The sequence below is a fragment of the Odocoileus virginianus genome, chromosome 20, assembly GCF_023699985.2.
Source record: "Odocoileus virginianus isolate 20LAN1187 ecotype Illinois chromosome 20, Ovbor_1.2, whole genome shotgun sequence".
NCBI lineage: Eukaryota > Metazoa > Chordata > Mammalia > Artiodactyla > Cervidae > Odocoileus > Odocoileus virginianus.
Window position 1 is genome coordinate 5,705,948 of NC_069693.1, and position 16,016 is coordinate 5,721,963.

General features: G+C 59.1%; 2 protein-coding genes across 10 annotated transcripts in view; one reads left to right on the forward strand and one right to left on the reverse strand.

Moving 5' to 3' along the window:
- The first annotated feature begins 482 nt into the window (after positions 1-482).
- FUZ (fuzzy planar cell polarity protein) lies at positions 483-6,268 on the forward strand. 6 transcript variants are annotated; one of them, XM_070450491.1, is made up of 11 exons: positions 483-534; positions 1,331-1,452; positions 1,703-1,787; positions 2,268-2,336; positions 2,561-2,665; positions 3,486-3,683; positions 3,831-3,926; positions 4,268-4,374; positions 4,450-4,514; positions 4,598-4,672; positions 5,778-6,268. In XM_070450491.1, the coding sequence occupies exons 2-11, from the start codon at positions 1,370-1,372 to the stop codon at positions 6,002-6,004; spliced, it is 1,110 nt and encodes a 369-aa protein (XP_070306592.1). In that variant the 5' UTR covers positions 483-534; positions 1,331-1,369; the 3' UTR covers positions 6,005-6,268. The 6 variants fall into 6 exon arrangements, with proteins under 6 accessions (XP_070306592.1, XP_070306591.1, XP_070306589.1 ...); XM_070450490.1 differs by lacking the exon at positions 483-534 and adding an exon at positions 544-717; XM_070450488.1 differs by lacking the exon at positions 483-534 and adding an exon at positions 753-1,074.
- AP2A1 (adaptor related protein complex 2 subunit alpha 1) overlaps positions 6,136-16,016 on the reverse strand; it is a 28,243-nt gene continuing 18,362 nt past the window's right edge. Inside the window, exons 7-24 of one of the 4 annotated variants that reach the window (XM_070450485.1) lie at positions 14,889-14,997; positions 12,404-12,554; positions 11,902-12,070; positions 11,614-11,751; positions 11,275-11,457; positions 10,768-10,865; positions 10,389-10,620; positions 10,126-10,293; positions 9,876-10,039; positions 9,493-9,558; positions 9,098-9,154; positions 8,912-8,994; positions 8,707-8,807; positions 7,450-7,571; positions 7,251-7,367; positions 7,089-7,158; positions 6,742-6,876; positions 6,136-6,485 (exon numbers count right to left, since the gene is read on the reverse strand). In XM_070450485.1, the coding sequence (XP_070306586.1) occupies positions 6,408-6,485; positions 6,742-6,876; positions 7,089-7,158; positions 7,251-7,367; positions 7,450-7,571; positions 8,707-8,807; positions 8,912-8,994; positions 9,098-9,154; positions 9,493-9,558; positions 9,876-10,039; positions 10,126-10,293; positions 10,389-10,620; positions 10,768-10,865; positions 11,275-11,457; positions 11,614-11,751; positions 11,902-12,070; positions 12,404-12,554; positions 14,889-14,997 (2,241 nt within the window). In that variant the 3' untranslated portion in view covers positions 6,136-6,407. Of the gene's footprint in view, positions 6,486-6,741; positions 6,877-7,088; positions 7,159-7,250; positions 7,368-7,449; positions 7,572-8,176; positions 8,426-8,681; positions 8,808-8,911; positions 8,995-9,097; positions 9,155-9,492; positions 9,559-9,875; positions 10,040-10,125; positions 10,294-10,388; positions 10,621-10,767; positions 10,866-11,274; positions 11,458-11,613; positions 11,752-11,901; positions 12,071-12,403; positions 12,555-14,888; positions 14,998-16,016 lie in introns of those variants that run through there. The other 3 variants (XM_070450487.1, XM_070450483.1, XM_070450484.1) reach the window with 3 other exon arrangements.

The window sequence follows — 16,016 nt, forward strand, 5'->3', positions numbered from 1 at the left end:
TTTCATGAGAAAAACAAAGTTTGAAAACAACATTAGCACAGTAGTATCTGTGAAAACGTGAATATCCTGTGTTAAACTGTTAACTTTTTATTTCAGGGAAAGGATTTCGGTAGGAGTATTTTCACATTCTGTACTATACACTATCATGTGTAAATTCATTATAAATAATATTATTTTACGATTCTAGAATATAAAGGATTTCATCTTTCTTGTTCTAATAACAAAAACAACCGAGTCATTTGTTGGTTACTAGGCAACTCTTGCCGGACCAAACCATCCTCGAAAGTAAGGGGGGAGTTGGTGTCTTTCTCAATTTTGCTCTAAGGAAGATTGCTCGTGATTCGTCTTGCGGCCATCTTTGAGAGGGGCACAGCTATTTATAGCCTTAGAAGGAAAATAAGACTGGTCGTTGCTAGGAAACCCCAAGGCGCGGTCGGCATCTTTGAGCCCGTAGTGTTTCCTACCATAAAACAAAAAGCCAAGCTAAAGCGGTTGCTAGGCAACGCTTCGGCATCGTCGCCATCTTTGAGTGTGGTACGGTTGTTTGTCAATTCAGAATGTGAAATACACTCGCCTACGTTGTGGTTACGAGGCAGCGCCTTGGAGTAGTCACTATCTTCAAATTGGGCTCTTCATCCTCTTCTTTAAATAGAGTCAAATCGCTTCAAGTAGCGACCAGTCAGCTTAGCAAATGCAAGGCCGCCATCTTTGTTAGGGGTATTGTGACTTCCGGCTGGGGCGGAAGAGAGCGTAACGGGGCTCGGGGGGAGGTGCTGGAAAAGAGCTTGAGGAGGGGTTTGAGTTGGGATGAGGAAGGCGGGAATCTAGTCGTCTTCCAATCAGCCCCCTATCTCGCCCTCTGGCGGCTCCGGACAGCAGCAGCCCGACTTCGTGTGACTATGGGCGTGCTCCGAGGAGGGCATTGACTCTCCCCACGAGGGGACTGGGTGGCGAGCGTTCCAGATGGGGGAGGAGGGGACCGAGGGCACGGTACATCTTCTGTGCCTCGCGGCATCTAGCGGGGTCCCCCTGTTTTGCAGGAGCAGCCGCGGTGGCGCCCCCGCCCGCCAACAGGTGGGACCCTGGGCGCCTGGATCTCTGAAATAGCAGGGATTTAGAAGGACTCTCGGTCCTCAAGGGAGTAGAGGCTGGAGAAGTTTCAGAGTTGTGTTTAGACCGTCGAAGGTGCAATTGACCAGTAATCCTGGTTCCTTGAAGAGGAGGGGCCAGGGGCTCTAGAGAGAGGAACTGGGTTGGGGACCTGAGTAGTTGGTTCTCAAGGAGGAGGAAACTGGGGGGCTCTTGTCTCAAGTTCCCAATCTTTCCCCAGCTCCCATTCTCTGTCATCGGCTCCCTCAATGGAGTCCACATGTTTGGGCAGAATCTCGAGGTGCAACTGAGCTCTGCGAGGACGGAAGACACAACCGTGGTGTGGAAGAGCTTCCACGACAGGTCTCCAAGAGCAGCTTGGGGGCAGGGCCAGGGGGACAGCCCCTGTTGAAGATGACCCCCAAGCTGTCCAGCTCTCCAGCGCCAGCTGAGACTGGGCTGTGGGATCTTTGACAAGGCATTCAGCCTGATTGCTGAGCTTCTTTGTACGAGAGGCCGGTTGTGCTGGGGCATGGATCCAGGGCAGACCTACTCTCCTCTTTGCCTTGTTTACTTGGCCTGGACTCATCCTTCTCACCTTCCTTTCTCACAGCATCACCCTCATTGTTCTGTCGTCTGAGGAGGGCACCTCGGAGCTGAGGCTGGAGAGACTACTCCAGATGGTGTTTGGGGCCATGGTGAGACTCCCTGACCCTCTTTTTTTAAAAAAATTCTTGTTTGTTTTTGTCCACACCCTGTGGCATGTGGGATCATAGTTCCCAGACCAGGGACTGAACCTGCCCCCTGCTGGGTGGAAATGCAGTGTCTTAACCACTGGACCACTAGGGAAGAGAGAGAAGTCACAGTTGTGTCCGACTCTTTGTGACTCTATGGACTGTAGCCTGCCAGGCTCCTCCATCCATGGGATTCTCCAGGCAAGAATACTGGAGTATTAGGGAAGTCCCTCCTTAACTCTCTTTCCCAACCCCAGGAATCTGAGCTCTCAGCATCCCTCTCCCTCAGACCCAGGAGTCCAGACTCCCAACAGCCTCCTGTAGAACCCAGGAATTCTGGCCCTCAGTCCGACTCCCCCCTCAGACACAGGAGTCTGAGTCCCAACCCCTCCTGTCTTATAACCAATTGTCCAAGGCCCGTACTCTCCTATATGGTTCTTCTAGGTTCTTCTCGTGGGACTTGAAGAGCTATCCAATATCCGCAACGTAGAGAGACTGAAGAAGGAGCTGAGGGTGAGGCTGTAGGACATGAGGATGGGAAGTTAGGATACCTGGTCACGGATATTTGGGAACTATAGTTCCCAGAAACCCCTGGGGCAGCCTTATCCATTGGGCTCCCAAGGCATCTTGGTTGTCTGACATCCCCTAGGAAGGCCCAGTGGGCCAGTTTTCTCGGGGGAGCCAACACATTTGGGTGCCACCCGGGTCTTAGGCTCCTCCATTTTCCCTTCTGCTAGGCCAGTTACCGCCTCATCGACAGCTTCCTGGGGGACTCAGAGCTCATCGGGGACCTGACCCAGTGTGTGGACTGTGTGGTTCCTCCTGAGGGATCCCTGCTGCAGGTACTGGGAATGCCTTGTAAACTTTTAAAACTATCCCTCTGGCCTTGTGTCAGAGGCCAGTGTTCGTCCTCTTATCTTTGGACCATTGCCTCTTCCTATCCTTTTGGCTTCCAGTCCAGCTCCCACTTGACCCCGAAAGGATCTTTCTACACCTAGAGCTGACACTGCCCCTCCCCTGGTCACAGCCCACCCGAGACTTCCATCAGCCCCAGGACAAGGTCCTAGCCCCTTAGTCTCATGTTGAGGACCTGAGGAATCTGATGGCCGCCTGCCTTCTTGCCCTAATCTCTGCTAACTCCTAACTCCACAGTCCACCCTCTCCCAGCTGCCTCATGAGTCTCACAAATCCCTACAACTCCCCAGTTTCTCTGCCCTGGCACATCCTGTTCTTTCTTCCACGGAAATCTCTATCTGCTCTTCCTTAAATATTGATCTAATTTCATCTGGCATAGCTGCCTCCCAGCAGTGTGGCTCTGGGCAGCTGACAACCTCTCTGAACTTCAGTAGCTTGTAGATTGCACCCACCTGGCACTTAATAGCACTCAATAAACCATAGCTGCTGCTGTTAAAAGGACGTATCAGACTAGGCAGCGGTCACCCTACCTGTTTAGTTTTACTGTGTGACTTGGGGATGGTAGCTGCATGTGAAGGTGAAGGAACTCAGGCCCAGGGAGGGTGAGACACAGGAGCACGGCCGGAGCACGGCCACCAAGCTAGCTTTGAATTGTACGCCGGTCTCTTCCCCTACTCACCCACCTGGGAAGTCTGTCGCCCCTGCTCATGTTCTGTGACTCGCGGCCGGCCTGCCTCCCTTACCCAGGAAGCCCTCTCTGGGTTCGCTGAGGCGGCGGGCACGGCCTTCGTCAGCCTGGTCGTGTCGGGCCGGGTGGTGGCAGCGACCGAGAGCTGGTGGCGGCTGGGGATGCCGGAGGCCGTCCTGCTCCCCTGGCTGGTGGGGTCCCTGCCGCCGCAGGCCGCTCGCGACTACCCGGTGTACCTGCCGCACGGGAGCCCCGCGGTGAGTGAGTGGGTGGGGTGGGCAGGGGGGAAACGGTGAGGGCAGGGAGGAGCGCGCCAGGGGTGGGACCTGGAGGACCGCCTCTAGGAGACCAGGCTTGCGAAGAGAAGAGGAGCTCCGGCCAGCCCACCCTCCTCGCTGCTGCAGGTTCCGCACCGGCTACTGACCCTGACGCTTCTGCCGGACTTGGAACTGTGTCTGCTCTGCGGCCCGCGGCCTCACCTCAGCCAGCTGGATGCGCAGGTGAGTCGGCGCTCCGTCCGGCTTTGCTTCTAGTTCACCTTTCTACTCGCGAGCCCTGGCACTCCTTTGAGCCCTGGACCCGCCCTGTGTCCGGCCCGCCCCTCGCAGATCCGCCCTCTGGGCCCCGCCCCCACAGGCCCCACCCTCTAGTGGCCCCGCTCCTTTGGGCTCCGCCTCCGGGGCCCCTCTTCCCCATCCTTCCAGGCTCCTCTCTTCCCTCCCGCGGCCCCCTCTGCCTTTGTGGTCTCCTCCCCAGTTCCCTGGCCAAACTGCCTCCCCTGGGTACCCCCCGACTTCGCCCTTGGGCCCCGCCTCTCTTGATGACCACGCCCCCCCCGCAGCTTCTGGAGCGCTGGTGGCAGCCCCTACTGGAGCCGCTGCGGGGCTGCCTGCCGCTGGGACCCCGAGCGCTGCCCGCGGGCTTCCCGCTGCACACGGACATCCTCGGGTAGGGCGCGGCAGGGGGAGTGGGTTGGGGGTCCTCAGCACCTCTTTCCTGGCCGTGACACCTGTTTCCTCACAGGCTGCTGCTCCTCCACCTGGAACTGAAACGCTGTCTCTTCACAGTGGAGCCCTCGCGGGATAAAGGTGACTGGGAGGTGGGCGGGGGCCGGGAGGGGCGGGGGGCTGGGCAGGGGCTCTGCGTTACCGCGCCCCTCTTCCAACTTCAGAACCGTCTCCGGAGCACCGCCGGCGCCTTCTCCGCTCTTTCTACACCCTGGTCACCGCCACTCACTTCCCACCAGGTCAGCGGCGGGCACAGCGACCCCTTTGCACAGGCTGGGGCACTGGGTCCCAGTTCTCACGAGGCGGGAGTAAGAGACGGGGGAGGGGAAAGCAGTAGGAGAAGCGTGGACTGGGCATGGCCGTCTGTGAGCCCTGGGCATGTACACAGAACAGGAGGGAAGAGAGCTGAAGGGAGGGGCGGGGAGGGCCCAGCCTGCAGGCTTCAGAGCCTCCTGGCTGACCCTAAACACCGAGACCTCATCTCCTGCCAGGTGCTGCTTGTGTATTGATTCACTTCTTCCTCGAGCTTCTCTCATAGCTCAGTTGGTAAAGAGTCTGTCCGCGATGCAGGAGACCTGGGTTCGATCCCTGGATTGGGAAGATCCCCTGGACAAGGGAAAGGTTACCCACACCAGTATTCTGGTCTGGAGAATTCCATGGACTATACGGGGTCACAAAGAGCTGGAAAAGACTGAGCAACTTTCACATCATCATTTCCATATTGTAGATGAGCTAACAGGTTTAGCTAAACAGCAGAGCTCAGCTGTGATTCACACAGGCAGCCTGGCTTCCACATCCACACGCTCCTGCTCTGCTGCTGAAAATAATGCTTTGGGTGGAGAAGGGTGGTAGATTCCACAGAACCCAGGTCCAGGAGGAAAAGCTGTCACACAGAACCTGAGGCCCAAAGAAAGGGACCTAGAGTGATACTGCAATCCCAGCAAAGACCCTGATGAGTTTAACAAGATGGTGAAAAGTTCTCCCTGGAGGAGTAAAGGACTGCCCCTTCCTAGCCGTGCGACTCCACCTCCCGCACCTGCTTCCCAAGTGGGGTGGGGTCCTCTGGAGGCCAGTGCCTGGCTCCTGGGCAGCATCTCTTGCATGTCTGTGATCTGTACTGTAACCAGGTTCCTTGGGGCTGCACACACACTGTCCCCAGGAAAGTGGGGCAGTGGGGCTGGAAGAGGGGGAGAAAGTCTGATCTCAAGTCCTGACAGCTGGCTGGAGCTGGAGGCTCTTCCATCAGATGTCAAACTTAGCCCAGGATGGGGTGGCTCCCTCAGGTTAGCATCCTAGTTGTCCAGGCCTCACTGGTCACCTCGACCCTCGCTGTCCTTCCTTCAGAGCCGGGGCAGCCAGACGAGAAAGCAGAAGAGGCCGTCCACCGTGCCCAGGTAGCCAGAGCCTGCTACTTGGTGTCAGGGACTGAGGAGCCAGGCACAGGATGGCGGCTGGTGGCGCTGCAGTTGGGGCCACGGCGGCTGCTGCTGCTGCTGTCTGCTCAAAGCCCCACATATGGGCTGCGGGGCCTGGCCACCCACACTCTGCATGCCCTCACCCCGCTCCTCTGACCACTGGACTCGAGCGTCAGACACAGACAAGGACGGGGGCTATTAGCGTCTCTGTTTATTCGCTCACAATAATACACAGCCCCTGGAAGGGGAGGGGGCAGGAGGGGCTATGACAGGATGGGGTGGGAGGGGAGGAGGCACCCACTTCCCTGGCCCCTCTCCCCTCTGTGCTTCGGGGGAAAAGGGAGGGAGGGGGCTCCCCCTTACCCCCCCCAGAATGTAAACAGCAGCAGATGAACAAAAATAAAAATACAAAAGGCCGGAGGAAGTTCCTGGGCATCCCCCCACCCCAGGGTCTTCCCTGTCACCAGAAGAGGTCCCTCGCTGCCCCATCCACCAAAGCTGCCTCAGTCCTGGGGGCTGCCCAGTGCCGGCCACATCCCCGGGGGGCAGAGTCCAGGGCTCAGAACTGCTGGGCCAGCAGCTCACACAGGTGACGGGAGACAGGCTCCTTGCTGGTGCGCAGGGTCAGCCGGTACATCTAGGGGGACAGGGCAACTCAGGGAGGAGGCAGAGGGGATGGAGAGTGTGGGGGAGGGGGGTTGATACAGGGCAGATAAATGATGAAAGGATCAAGGGGTCAGAAAGGTGATATAAGAGGGAAAGGATGAAAGGTAACAGAGGTCACAAAGGGTGTAAAGGATATAGAGAGACAAAAAGCGGGGAGGAAAAGGGAGCGGAAGACAGCAGAGCAGAGAATGCACGCAGAGCAGGCGGCCTTGGGAACCACCACTCACCTGAGCCTGGGCGTTGGGCTCCAGCCGGAGCAGACAGCCCACCTGCAGGGCTTTAGTCTGGATGATTCCAGCCCCCACGAAGTTCTCAGGGTTGGGGTCCACATTGTCCAGGAGAGCAGAGCCAAACCCCAGGAGCTAAGGGGGACAGGGGGTGCCCGATCTCTTTTAGCTCCCAGACAGCAACATTCCAGTTACCCCAAACCCTTGGGAGTGGAAATTAGTCCCACTTTACTGATGGGAAAACCGGTTCAAGTAGAGCAGCCACCGCACCCCAAATCCCAGAGTTTGGGAGACGAGAGGCAGGACTGGGATGGTAGCCCCCGTGCCTCTCCTGTCTAGCCTCTCACCTTGGCCTTAGTGACCTCCGCGTCCATGGGGTGGTTGGCTTTGAAGATTTTCTGGGCCTCCTGTTGGGGGCTAGAGGCGGGAAAAGGTCCAGGTCAGGGCTCTGGAAGCCCCAGTCCCGCCCACCCTGAGGGCGGCTTTGGCTCCCCTCCCACGCGGCTCACAGGCTTAGCTGCTTCCAACGCTGGAAGAAGTCCTGGGCCGCCATCTCTGTCGGCTGGAAGAACTTGTTGATGGTCACTGGGAGCTTCAGGGTGAGGGACTGGGGGGCGCCCCCGTACCTGTTGGTAGAGCGGCCTCATCAGGCCCCGCCCCCGTCCTCGAGGCCCCGCCCACCCGGCAGCGCCCCGCCTCCTGACTTACCGGAAGCGCACCGACAGGAGTGGCGGCGTCAAGAAGTCCCGCAGACACTCAATGTTGAGCACCTGCTGCACCTGCGCCCCGCCGTCCACCTGCGAGGCCACCCGCTTGGTCTGCACGGCCAGCTGTGCCCACCCGTGGTCAAGGAAGCCAGAAATGCGAGCGGGGGAGTGGGGAGGGATGGAAGGGCGCCGAGGAGGGCAAAGGGACTTCACCATCATCACCTGATGGTTCAGAACTTCCCTGGCGGCTCCAGCCTGCAGGTCTCTGAGGGGCCCAGCCCTGCCGTCCCGGGCTCATCCAACATGACCCAGCTCCAAAGTCCTTCCTAATGCAAACCTCTGACCTGGATGCCTCTGGCTTTCCACAGCGGGCTCAGCCACCTCCATTATGGCACAGGTCACGCCCTGGCTCTGACGGCTGACCTGGGTTTGAATCCCAGCTCTTCTTAGAGGTTAAGACGTCACTTAACCTCTCAGCCTCATCGTCGAAATGGATGTAAGTGTCCTCAGCAGTCAATGAAATAATCTCCCACAAGTACTTGTCAGTGTGTCTGGCACATGGTAAGTTCACTGAAATGGTGGCAATGAGTATTACCACCATCTACCTTTGTGTCAACAACCCATTGGCAAGTTGGGGTCTTCTGTCTCTCCCCCCGTCCCTGCCCAGCACAAAGCTGAGCCTCCGGGAGGTCTCTGGAAATGTTGAGTGAAACAAAGCTAAAAGGGTCTTCAAGTTTTGGGGTATAATCACTCTAATTTTCAAGTTGTGGAAACTGAGGCCCAGAGAAGGGGGGACAGGGGACTGACACTGCTCAAGCAGTTCCTTCATGCCAGCCACCCTTCCAGGGTCTTCCAGCCACACTGATCTTCAAAACAAGACTGAGAAGGAAGAGGAGGATCCACACTTCACCGAAGGGAGTGCAGGGCTCGGAGAGGCCAAGTGACTGGCCGAGGCACTGGAATCATAGGTGTGGAGCCTGATGGAAAAAAAGGTTAGGACACAGCGAGGGGCCTGACAGGGACAAACTGATGCCCAGACCATGTGGGATTCAGGAAATAACACCTCCTGCATCCCTGTCATGTCATGTCACTGTCCTCTCCTGTCCTGGGAAAGAGGCTCACTCCCTCTTACAGATGATGCTAAATCTCAGAGAAGTACCATGGGCTCAGGCTCTCAAGTAAGGGGGCCAAAGAGGGATCTGGATCTGTTTCCCGGCTGCCAGGAAGGCAGACCTGGAGGAGCAGGGCTGGGCCAGGCCGAGAGGATATGAGTCTGGAGGTCTCCGGGGTGGACCACAGTGGGAGAGAAGTTCTGGAACTGCACCGAGGTCTTGTTGCCATAAAAGAGATACATGCGACCTGTGGGAGCAAGGGTGAGAGGCAGAGCTCCATCTGAGTTCCTTCCATGTCCTCCCCAAGTCGGGGTCTCCCGGAAACCTCACCCCAGTGCCCTCTTGACCCACCCAAGTTCTGCCGGAACTCTGACTTGACTCCAATCTGCAGCAGCTGGTTCTCAAACAGCACCCCGTTGTTCCTGCACACAAACCTGCGTGGGGCAGTGGGGGGTCAGTACGACGGTGCCTGCCTGGGCTCTGCTCTGTGCTCCCCACTCGTCCCTACTTCCCTCCCCAACCTCACCCACAACTCACTTATTCAGCAGCTCATCGGCTTCTGGGATGGGCGGGCCAATGTCCTCAGGACCTGCGCTGCAGGTGGGAAAGAAGGGAGATGGGAGGGAGCTTGGGGAACTAGAGGTCAAGGCCCAGAGCTAGTGGTGGGAGACAGCAAGCCCTGAAGGAACAGAAGCCCAGAATCCACATACCTGGATTCCCCACAGAGCCCCTCAATCAGACTGGCAATTGCCTCTGATGGGAAGAGGACCCTGGCAGGAGCCATCACCCCCCTACCCTGTACCAGACGGCCCTGATTCTCACTCCCAAGCCCTCGCAGCTCATCAGGAGAGCTTGCTGAGAGCTCCCAGTCCCCTAACCCTCCCGGGGGGATACAAGAGTCTGCCCCCCAACCCCCTGAGGCCACCCCTTACTCAGCAGCTGGAGCTGGATCAGCCAGCAAAGCCATGGGGCTCTCAGGGGCAGGCGGCTCCAGCTCGCTGGGCCATCCAATCCCAGAGCAGACAAGAGAAGACAGGCGTGGCAGGCAGCCAATCCCAGAGAGGCAGCAAGAGGGCGGAGAGAGAAAGAGAGAGACGGGAGGAGAGGAGAAGGAAGAGCAGGCTGAGACGGTGACAGGGAAGGACAACACAGGGTGGCCAGGGTCAGCGAGAGCCCAGAGAGGCCCAGAGGGGGGGGGGGGGAGACCGGGGCAGGCAGCAGCCAGGGAAGACACGAGGCTCAAGGAGAGGGGAGTTGGGGTGGGGGTGGGGGGGGGCAGATGAAAAGGGGGCCGCCCTGGGCCTAAGGCCGGTACCTGAGGAAGGCCTCCTCGGGGCTGGGCCCCAGGCCGGGCTGGGCGGCCGGGCTGTCGGAGAAGACGTCCACGAGGAGGTTGCCTGCACCCGAGGGGGCCGGGGGGGCCGCGGGGGGAGGGGCTGCCCGCAGCCCCAGGAGGTCGGCGGAGGGCGAGGGTGTGGACTGCGGGCAATGTGGAGGCAGGTGAGAAGGGGCTGGCCTGGTCGGGCCCAGCCGCCCCGCCCCCGGCCCAGCCCCCCGGGACTCACCACGGTGCTGGGGGTGGGCTCCACACCCCCATTGATGTCGTGGCTGCTGGGGTCCCTCCGGCTGTCGTCCAGGGCGCTGCCGGCCCCCGGCCCCTTCTTGCGCTTCAGCTTGGCCAGGATGGATGACTCGCGCTCGGGGAAGGGTGGCATCTCCTCCAGCACCGTGGCCTGCAGGGTTCGGTCAGGGATGGGCGTCAGCACCGGTCTCCAGCGGGAGTGGGGGCAAGGCGCAGGGGCAGGGCACGTGGGGACTGGGCTCTGACCAGGACGTCCGTGCTGGCCACCGAGCTGAGGGTGAGGTACTCGACGGCCCGCTGCTGGAGCTCCACGTCGGCGTTGCGCAGCTGGGAGCCGGCCCGCAGCACGCCCTGGATGGTGGCCTTGGTCTCCGGGAAAAGGTTGATGAACTTGATGTAGGTGGAGAGCAGCAGGGCCCGCGTGGCCACGCTGCACAGGTGGAACTTGGAGTGCAGCAGGGAGAACTGCACCGGGGGGCTGCAGAGAGTGGGCAGATGTCGGTGGGCGGCCAGCTGCACCACCCTCTCCCAGCAGCCCCTGTGGGAGGTGCCGCTTCCCTCAGAGGGACCCTTCCCAGGACCCCAGCTCAGGGTCCTTCAGGCCCTGGAGCCCCAAACCCCTCACCTGGAGCGGGGGTCCCCAGCAATCAGGTTCCCGAACTCCCCAAGGATATAGCCGCCAACCTTCACCATGTTCTCGTGGCAGGCGGGTGCCTGGAGTGCCTGTGGGCGGGGACAGCAGTGAGCAGCAGCATCCTGGCTCAGGAGCGCTCAGCATGTACCTGGCACTCCACTGAGCCCTTGACTCCTATTAACTGCAGAAGCCTGGTGACTGCTGTGGGTGGGTTTACATCTGGGGAAACTGAGGCACAGAGCAGTTAAGTGACCGAACTGAGCTGGGAATAAAACAGAGCTGAATGGGAACTCTTGTCTGGAGTGGAAAGAGCGGGAAACTGGCAGAACTCAGGGACCAGTGACTACACACCGGGCATCCTGTGCCCTGCTGACCCTCACATTGGCCCGTGGTGGCCCGGCCCTTCTGAGGATGAGGCCTGGGCCAGCTGGCCCCACAGGCCCAGCTGTCCTGGCTCTGCCCTGATGCCCCATCGTGGGGTGAGATGGGGGCGCTGACCTCAAAGACAGTCTTGGCAGCGTAGCCCTGCACATCGTCGCGGTTGGTAACGATCTGCAGCACACGGTACCACACCTCCTCGCTCACGTAGTCGCCCGCGATGCGGATGAGGTTGAGGATGGTGTCCACGTACCAGCTGTAGTCCACGGCGTACTTCTCAGCCAGGATGGCCACCTTCAGGACCTACCAGCCGGAGGGAAGGTCGGGCGTGCGTGTGTCCCAGGCAGGGGAACTGGGGTGTGGACTCGCCACATCTGGGCTCAGCATGTCCCCACCTGGAGAGGGGCCCCTCTTCCTCAGGCCCCGGAGTCTGGGTGCCCGGCCCCTCCCAGGACTCACGATCTCTTCACGAATGGCATAGTCGGCCGTCTCCAGGTACCGCAGCATCTCCGACACGATCTGCTTGGCATTGCTCCGGTCACACATGGCGTAGAGGAGGTCAGCCGCCCGCTGCCGCACGCTGACGTCCCGCTCCGTCTGAGGAAGGAGAGCAGATAGGGCATGTTCTAGGCTCCCTTCTGACCTGGGCTGGTCACCCAGGGCTGCTGGGTCCCCGAGCCGCTCCGAGGCAGCAGAGGAGCCACAAGTCAGGTCAGTGTGGCCGGGAGAGGCGCCCAGAGGTCGCACCTTGAGGGCGTTGATGACGGTGTCGATGTGTGTCTTGACCGCCTCGTGGGAGAACTCAGAGCTGGCCAGCGTGCACATGCTCTCCAGGGCCAGGTAGCGCAGGTTGGTCTCCCGGTGCTGCAGGAACTGGCCCAGCTGGTTACAGGCCCGAACCAGGAGGTTGGGCTCACTGCCGGTGCAAGAGGGAGAGATGGGGGGGCGGGGGCGGTGAGAACACACAGCTGATGTGAGCAGACGGAGGACTGGCCCCAGCCGACGCATCTCGCATCCCTCTCAGGACCCCACTCTGAGTTCCTGCCCTGTCCCAGTCACAACCATGCCCAGGGACCCGACACCTGGGCCGTCTAGCCCAGATATGGAGAGCCAGGAATTCTGCCCTGCAGAAGGGGCCCGGCGCCCGTGACTCACGGCAACACCCCACAACCACATTGCCCTCCTACCTCGAAGTCACGTTCCCAGACCCCGTCCCCCCAGGACCTGGGAGTCTGGCCCGCACAGGCACCTGTCATAGTGGATAATGAGGCTGATGGTCTCAAAGAGGATGGCATTCTTGGCGTTGGAGTGCTGGACCTTCTTGGACTTGGGTGGCTCCTGGGCCTTGTTGAGCACGGTCTCCAGGCACTCCACCAGCCGCCCCTTCACGGCCGCGTCCTCTGAGGAAACGGAGGGCATGCCCCAGGTTGAGCTCCCTGCAGGCAGGGCCCCCCACGCCATGGCCCCCGTCCTCCAGAGGAAGAGGGAGGGCCCAGCAGCTTCAGGCTGGGATCTTGACTCCCAAGCCCTTTTGGGGCCCCCAGGCCACACAGGGAAGCTGACGGAGGACAGGACCCCAGACCTGGGCCCTCGCTCTGCTCTGTGCTGACTCTGCTGGGCCAGAGGCGGACCCTGGGAGCCCCCGTCCCCCGCTGCAGCACCCAGGCCCTGTAGGAGTCTCACAGAGCAAAGACAGCGCCAGGAACCCTCCCCAGAGACACCCCCAAGCCCGGCCCTTCCCAAGGAGAGGTCTGAGCGCCTGAGACAGTTGCCAACCAGGAGGTCACAAAACCCGGAGAACTGCCATTCCCTCGCCTGTGAGGTGACCCCAAGTGGACAGAACAGCTGGCAAATGTCCCAGCAAAGAATGCAGCACCAGATCTATCAGGAAATTCACGAGACAAAAAACCAGCTAAAGGACCCAGAGAGCGATCAGCCGAATCCAGAACGTTCGACACACTGCAACACAAAACTCTCCCGTTGTTTAAAAAACAGGCAGTGGGAGGCGCAACTATTCCAGGTGTGGGGCAAAAAAATGACAAAGACATAATCATAGTTAATTTGCAGTCCTGGACTGTATTTTTTAAGCCCGCCCTGGGCACACCCCAAAACTATGAGGCAGGGCCTGGGCTTTAGCTGTACCTTTTCTTAAGGGGTGAGCAAAAAAGCTCAGCTGGGAGAGCCTTCCTCAGGGATTCACGACAAAATTTATCCCTGGTTTCACAGTCTGAGAAGGGCCTTCTGTGTCACGTACACTCTGCTACAGGTTGCACATTGGCTGCAGAGATTCAGGGCCGCACACCAGCCACCATCCCCAGCAGGTGCTCAGCACCCTGGCTGAATCGAAGGGCACTGTTTCTCAAGCACCTTCTATGTGCTGAGCACCTCAGCACAGGGTCCCTCAAAACTCTCTGTGAGGTCAGACACCCGAGGATTGGGACGTTCCGGGGGAGCCCGGCCCACATGAGAGGGAAGGGGTTACGTGCACGGACTCAGTGGTCAGGCTCTGCTCTTTGTCGCTGCCCAGGGCCTGGAATCACTGCAGATGGTGATTGCAGCCATGAAATTAAAAGATGCTTACTCCTTGGAAGGAAAGTTATGACCAACCTAGACAGCATATTAAAAAGCGGAGACATTACTTTGCCAACAAAGGTCCGTCTAGTCAAGGCTATGGTTTTTCCAGTAGTCATGGATAGATATGAGAGTTGGACTATAAAGAAAGCTGAGCACTGAAGAATTGATGCTTTTGAACTGTGGTGTCGGAGAAGACTCTTGAAAGTCCCTTGGACTGCAAGGAGATCCAACCAGTCCATCCTAAAGGAGATCAGTCCTGGGTGTTCATTGGAAGGACTGATGCTGAAGCTGAAACTCCAATACTTTGGCCACCTGATGGGAAGAGCTGACTCATTTGAAAAGACCCTGATGCTGGGAAAGATTGAAGGCAAGAGGAGAAGGGAACGACAGAGGATGAAATGGTTGGATGGCATCACCGACTCAATGGACATGAGCTTGAGTAAACTCTGGAGGTTGGTGATGGACAGGGAGGCTTGGCGTGCTGCAGCCCATGGGGTCGGAAACAGTCAGACACTGAACTGAACTGAACTGAACTGAGGGCCTGGAAAGATGCCTCATCTCCAAGCCTCCGTTTCTGAGACAGCTGCCCCCCACCAGCTCTGCAGGAGGTGGCTGGACACCCTGGTACAGCACCTGCTCACTGCAGGCCCTTCGTCCACACCAGCGCTCATGACCACGAGCACTGAGGGCATGAAAACCCCTAACAGAGCTACGCTGACTCCTACCACACAGCTTGGAGTTACCCCTTGATGTGCTGGGTGGCCTTGGGCAAGGCCCCCCTCTCCAAGCCTCGGTCTCCTCATCTGTAAGAGAGGTAACAGAGCCCTGACGTTCCGGGCTGGGGCGTGAATCTGGCCTTACAGGGCCCCTGGGCCACGGCAGGGGAATCAACGGCGATCTGTCCGTTCCCTGTGCTGGGGGGAGCACTCCCTGCTGCAGGTGCCCCCCCACCCCGGCCCCTCACTGCCTCAACAACATACTGGTCGCAGAGCCTGAGTGGGCCGTGGGCTCGGCACTGCCCCCACTGCGGCCTCGGATCAGGGGCTGGAGGCACCAGGCCAGCCTCCGGGGAAATCGACACAGACCCCTGGCGTCCTGCCCCCTGGCCAGCCTTGGGGTCGGGGGACCCCAGGCCCCAGCCCGTGCGGGCTTGTTGGTACCTGGTGGTGGGTAGCACTGCAGCAGCCGCAGGAGCTTCACAGAGAGCCAGGGCGCCGGCACGAAGTAGTAGGTGTAGTCCTGGAGGTCAGTGGAGGCCGAGGAGACGATCTGGGGGCAGAGAGGGGTGGGCAGAGGCAGGGGAACGGGGAGGGGCAGCTGTCACAGCGTGAACCTTTATGGAGCAGAAACTGGCGGCTCAGGGAGGGTGGTGAGGAAGCCTCGGGACACAGAGCGTGACCGGGTGGATCTAAGCCCAAGCTAGGACTGGTCGATTTTTCCAAGTAAAGCTGGTGATAGGTGGGCAGGGAATGTTGGCCAATCTGATCCCCTTCTGTGAACTCCTGATGCCAACTCGGCACCTCACAACACCCTGGGCCGCCTCCACTAGCAGCTGGACCTCACCAGCTCCCTAGAGCAGGCTCCCCCCAACACCGGAAGCTCCTCAGGAGCAGGAACTGAGTCTGACCCTCTCCTGGGTCCCGGGCCTACTACACAGTCAGACAAGAAAGGGCTCAGCGAAGGGGCGGGGGAATTAGTGAAAGAGCGTGTGACTTTATCATCCTCACAGCAAACTCCTATGCAACCGTGAAAACCCCTTCTCCAGGAAGCAAGTCTCATCCTGCTCTGAGCCCCCTCCATGACAGGAGTTCCCCGCCTCCACTGTCTGTGTCTCTCCTACCAAGCGTGGCCCACAGGAGTATCCGAATGTGTGGTGAATGAATGAAACACATGGTTGAACGAATGAGCTCATGTTTTGTTTTCTTTGATTGAGAACCCAGGCTTCTCTTTACCTGCTCAGGAAATGTTTCTATTTACTCCAAGTTTCAACTCAGGCAAGGATCACCTCCACCAGTAAGCCTTCCTGGACTTCTAGGCTGGGTAGAATGCCTTCTTTGGGGGCCTACAACGTCCTTGCTATCTCCATGACCACATACACTGTCCCTTGTATGATAATCTGTGCCTGAGTTGGCCTGTCCTGCAACACATCCCTCCTCCAAACAGGAGAGGAAGCCCCTGAAGGCAGGCTTGGGTCTCACTCACCTGTGTCTACAGTGTCAGCCCGCACAGAGCTGAGCATAGAAGCAGCCTCGGGGCATGTGCCCAGGAGGGAAAGAAGGATGCATGAG

What these genes read in the sequence shown, in the direction of transcription:
- FUZ (XM_070450488.1), top strand. Translation starts at nt 964, where the DNA reads ATGGGGGAGGAGGGGACCGAGGGCACGGTACATCTTCTGTGCCTCGCG. An exon ending in GCGCCCCCGCCCGCCAACAG is followed by an intron (nt 1,075 to 1,330) that starts GTGGGACCCTGG and finishes ATCTTTCCCCAG; the next exon opens with CTCCCATTCTCTGTCATCGG. An exon ending in GGAGCCCTCGCGGGATAAAG is followed by an intron (nt 4,515 to 4,597) that starts GTGACTGGGAGG and finishes TTCCAACTTCAG; the next exon opens with AACCGTCTCCGGAGCACCGC.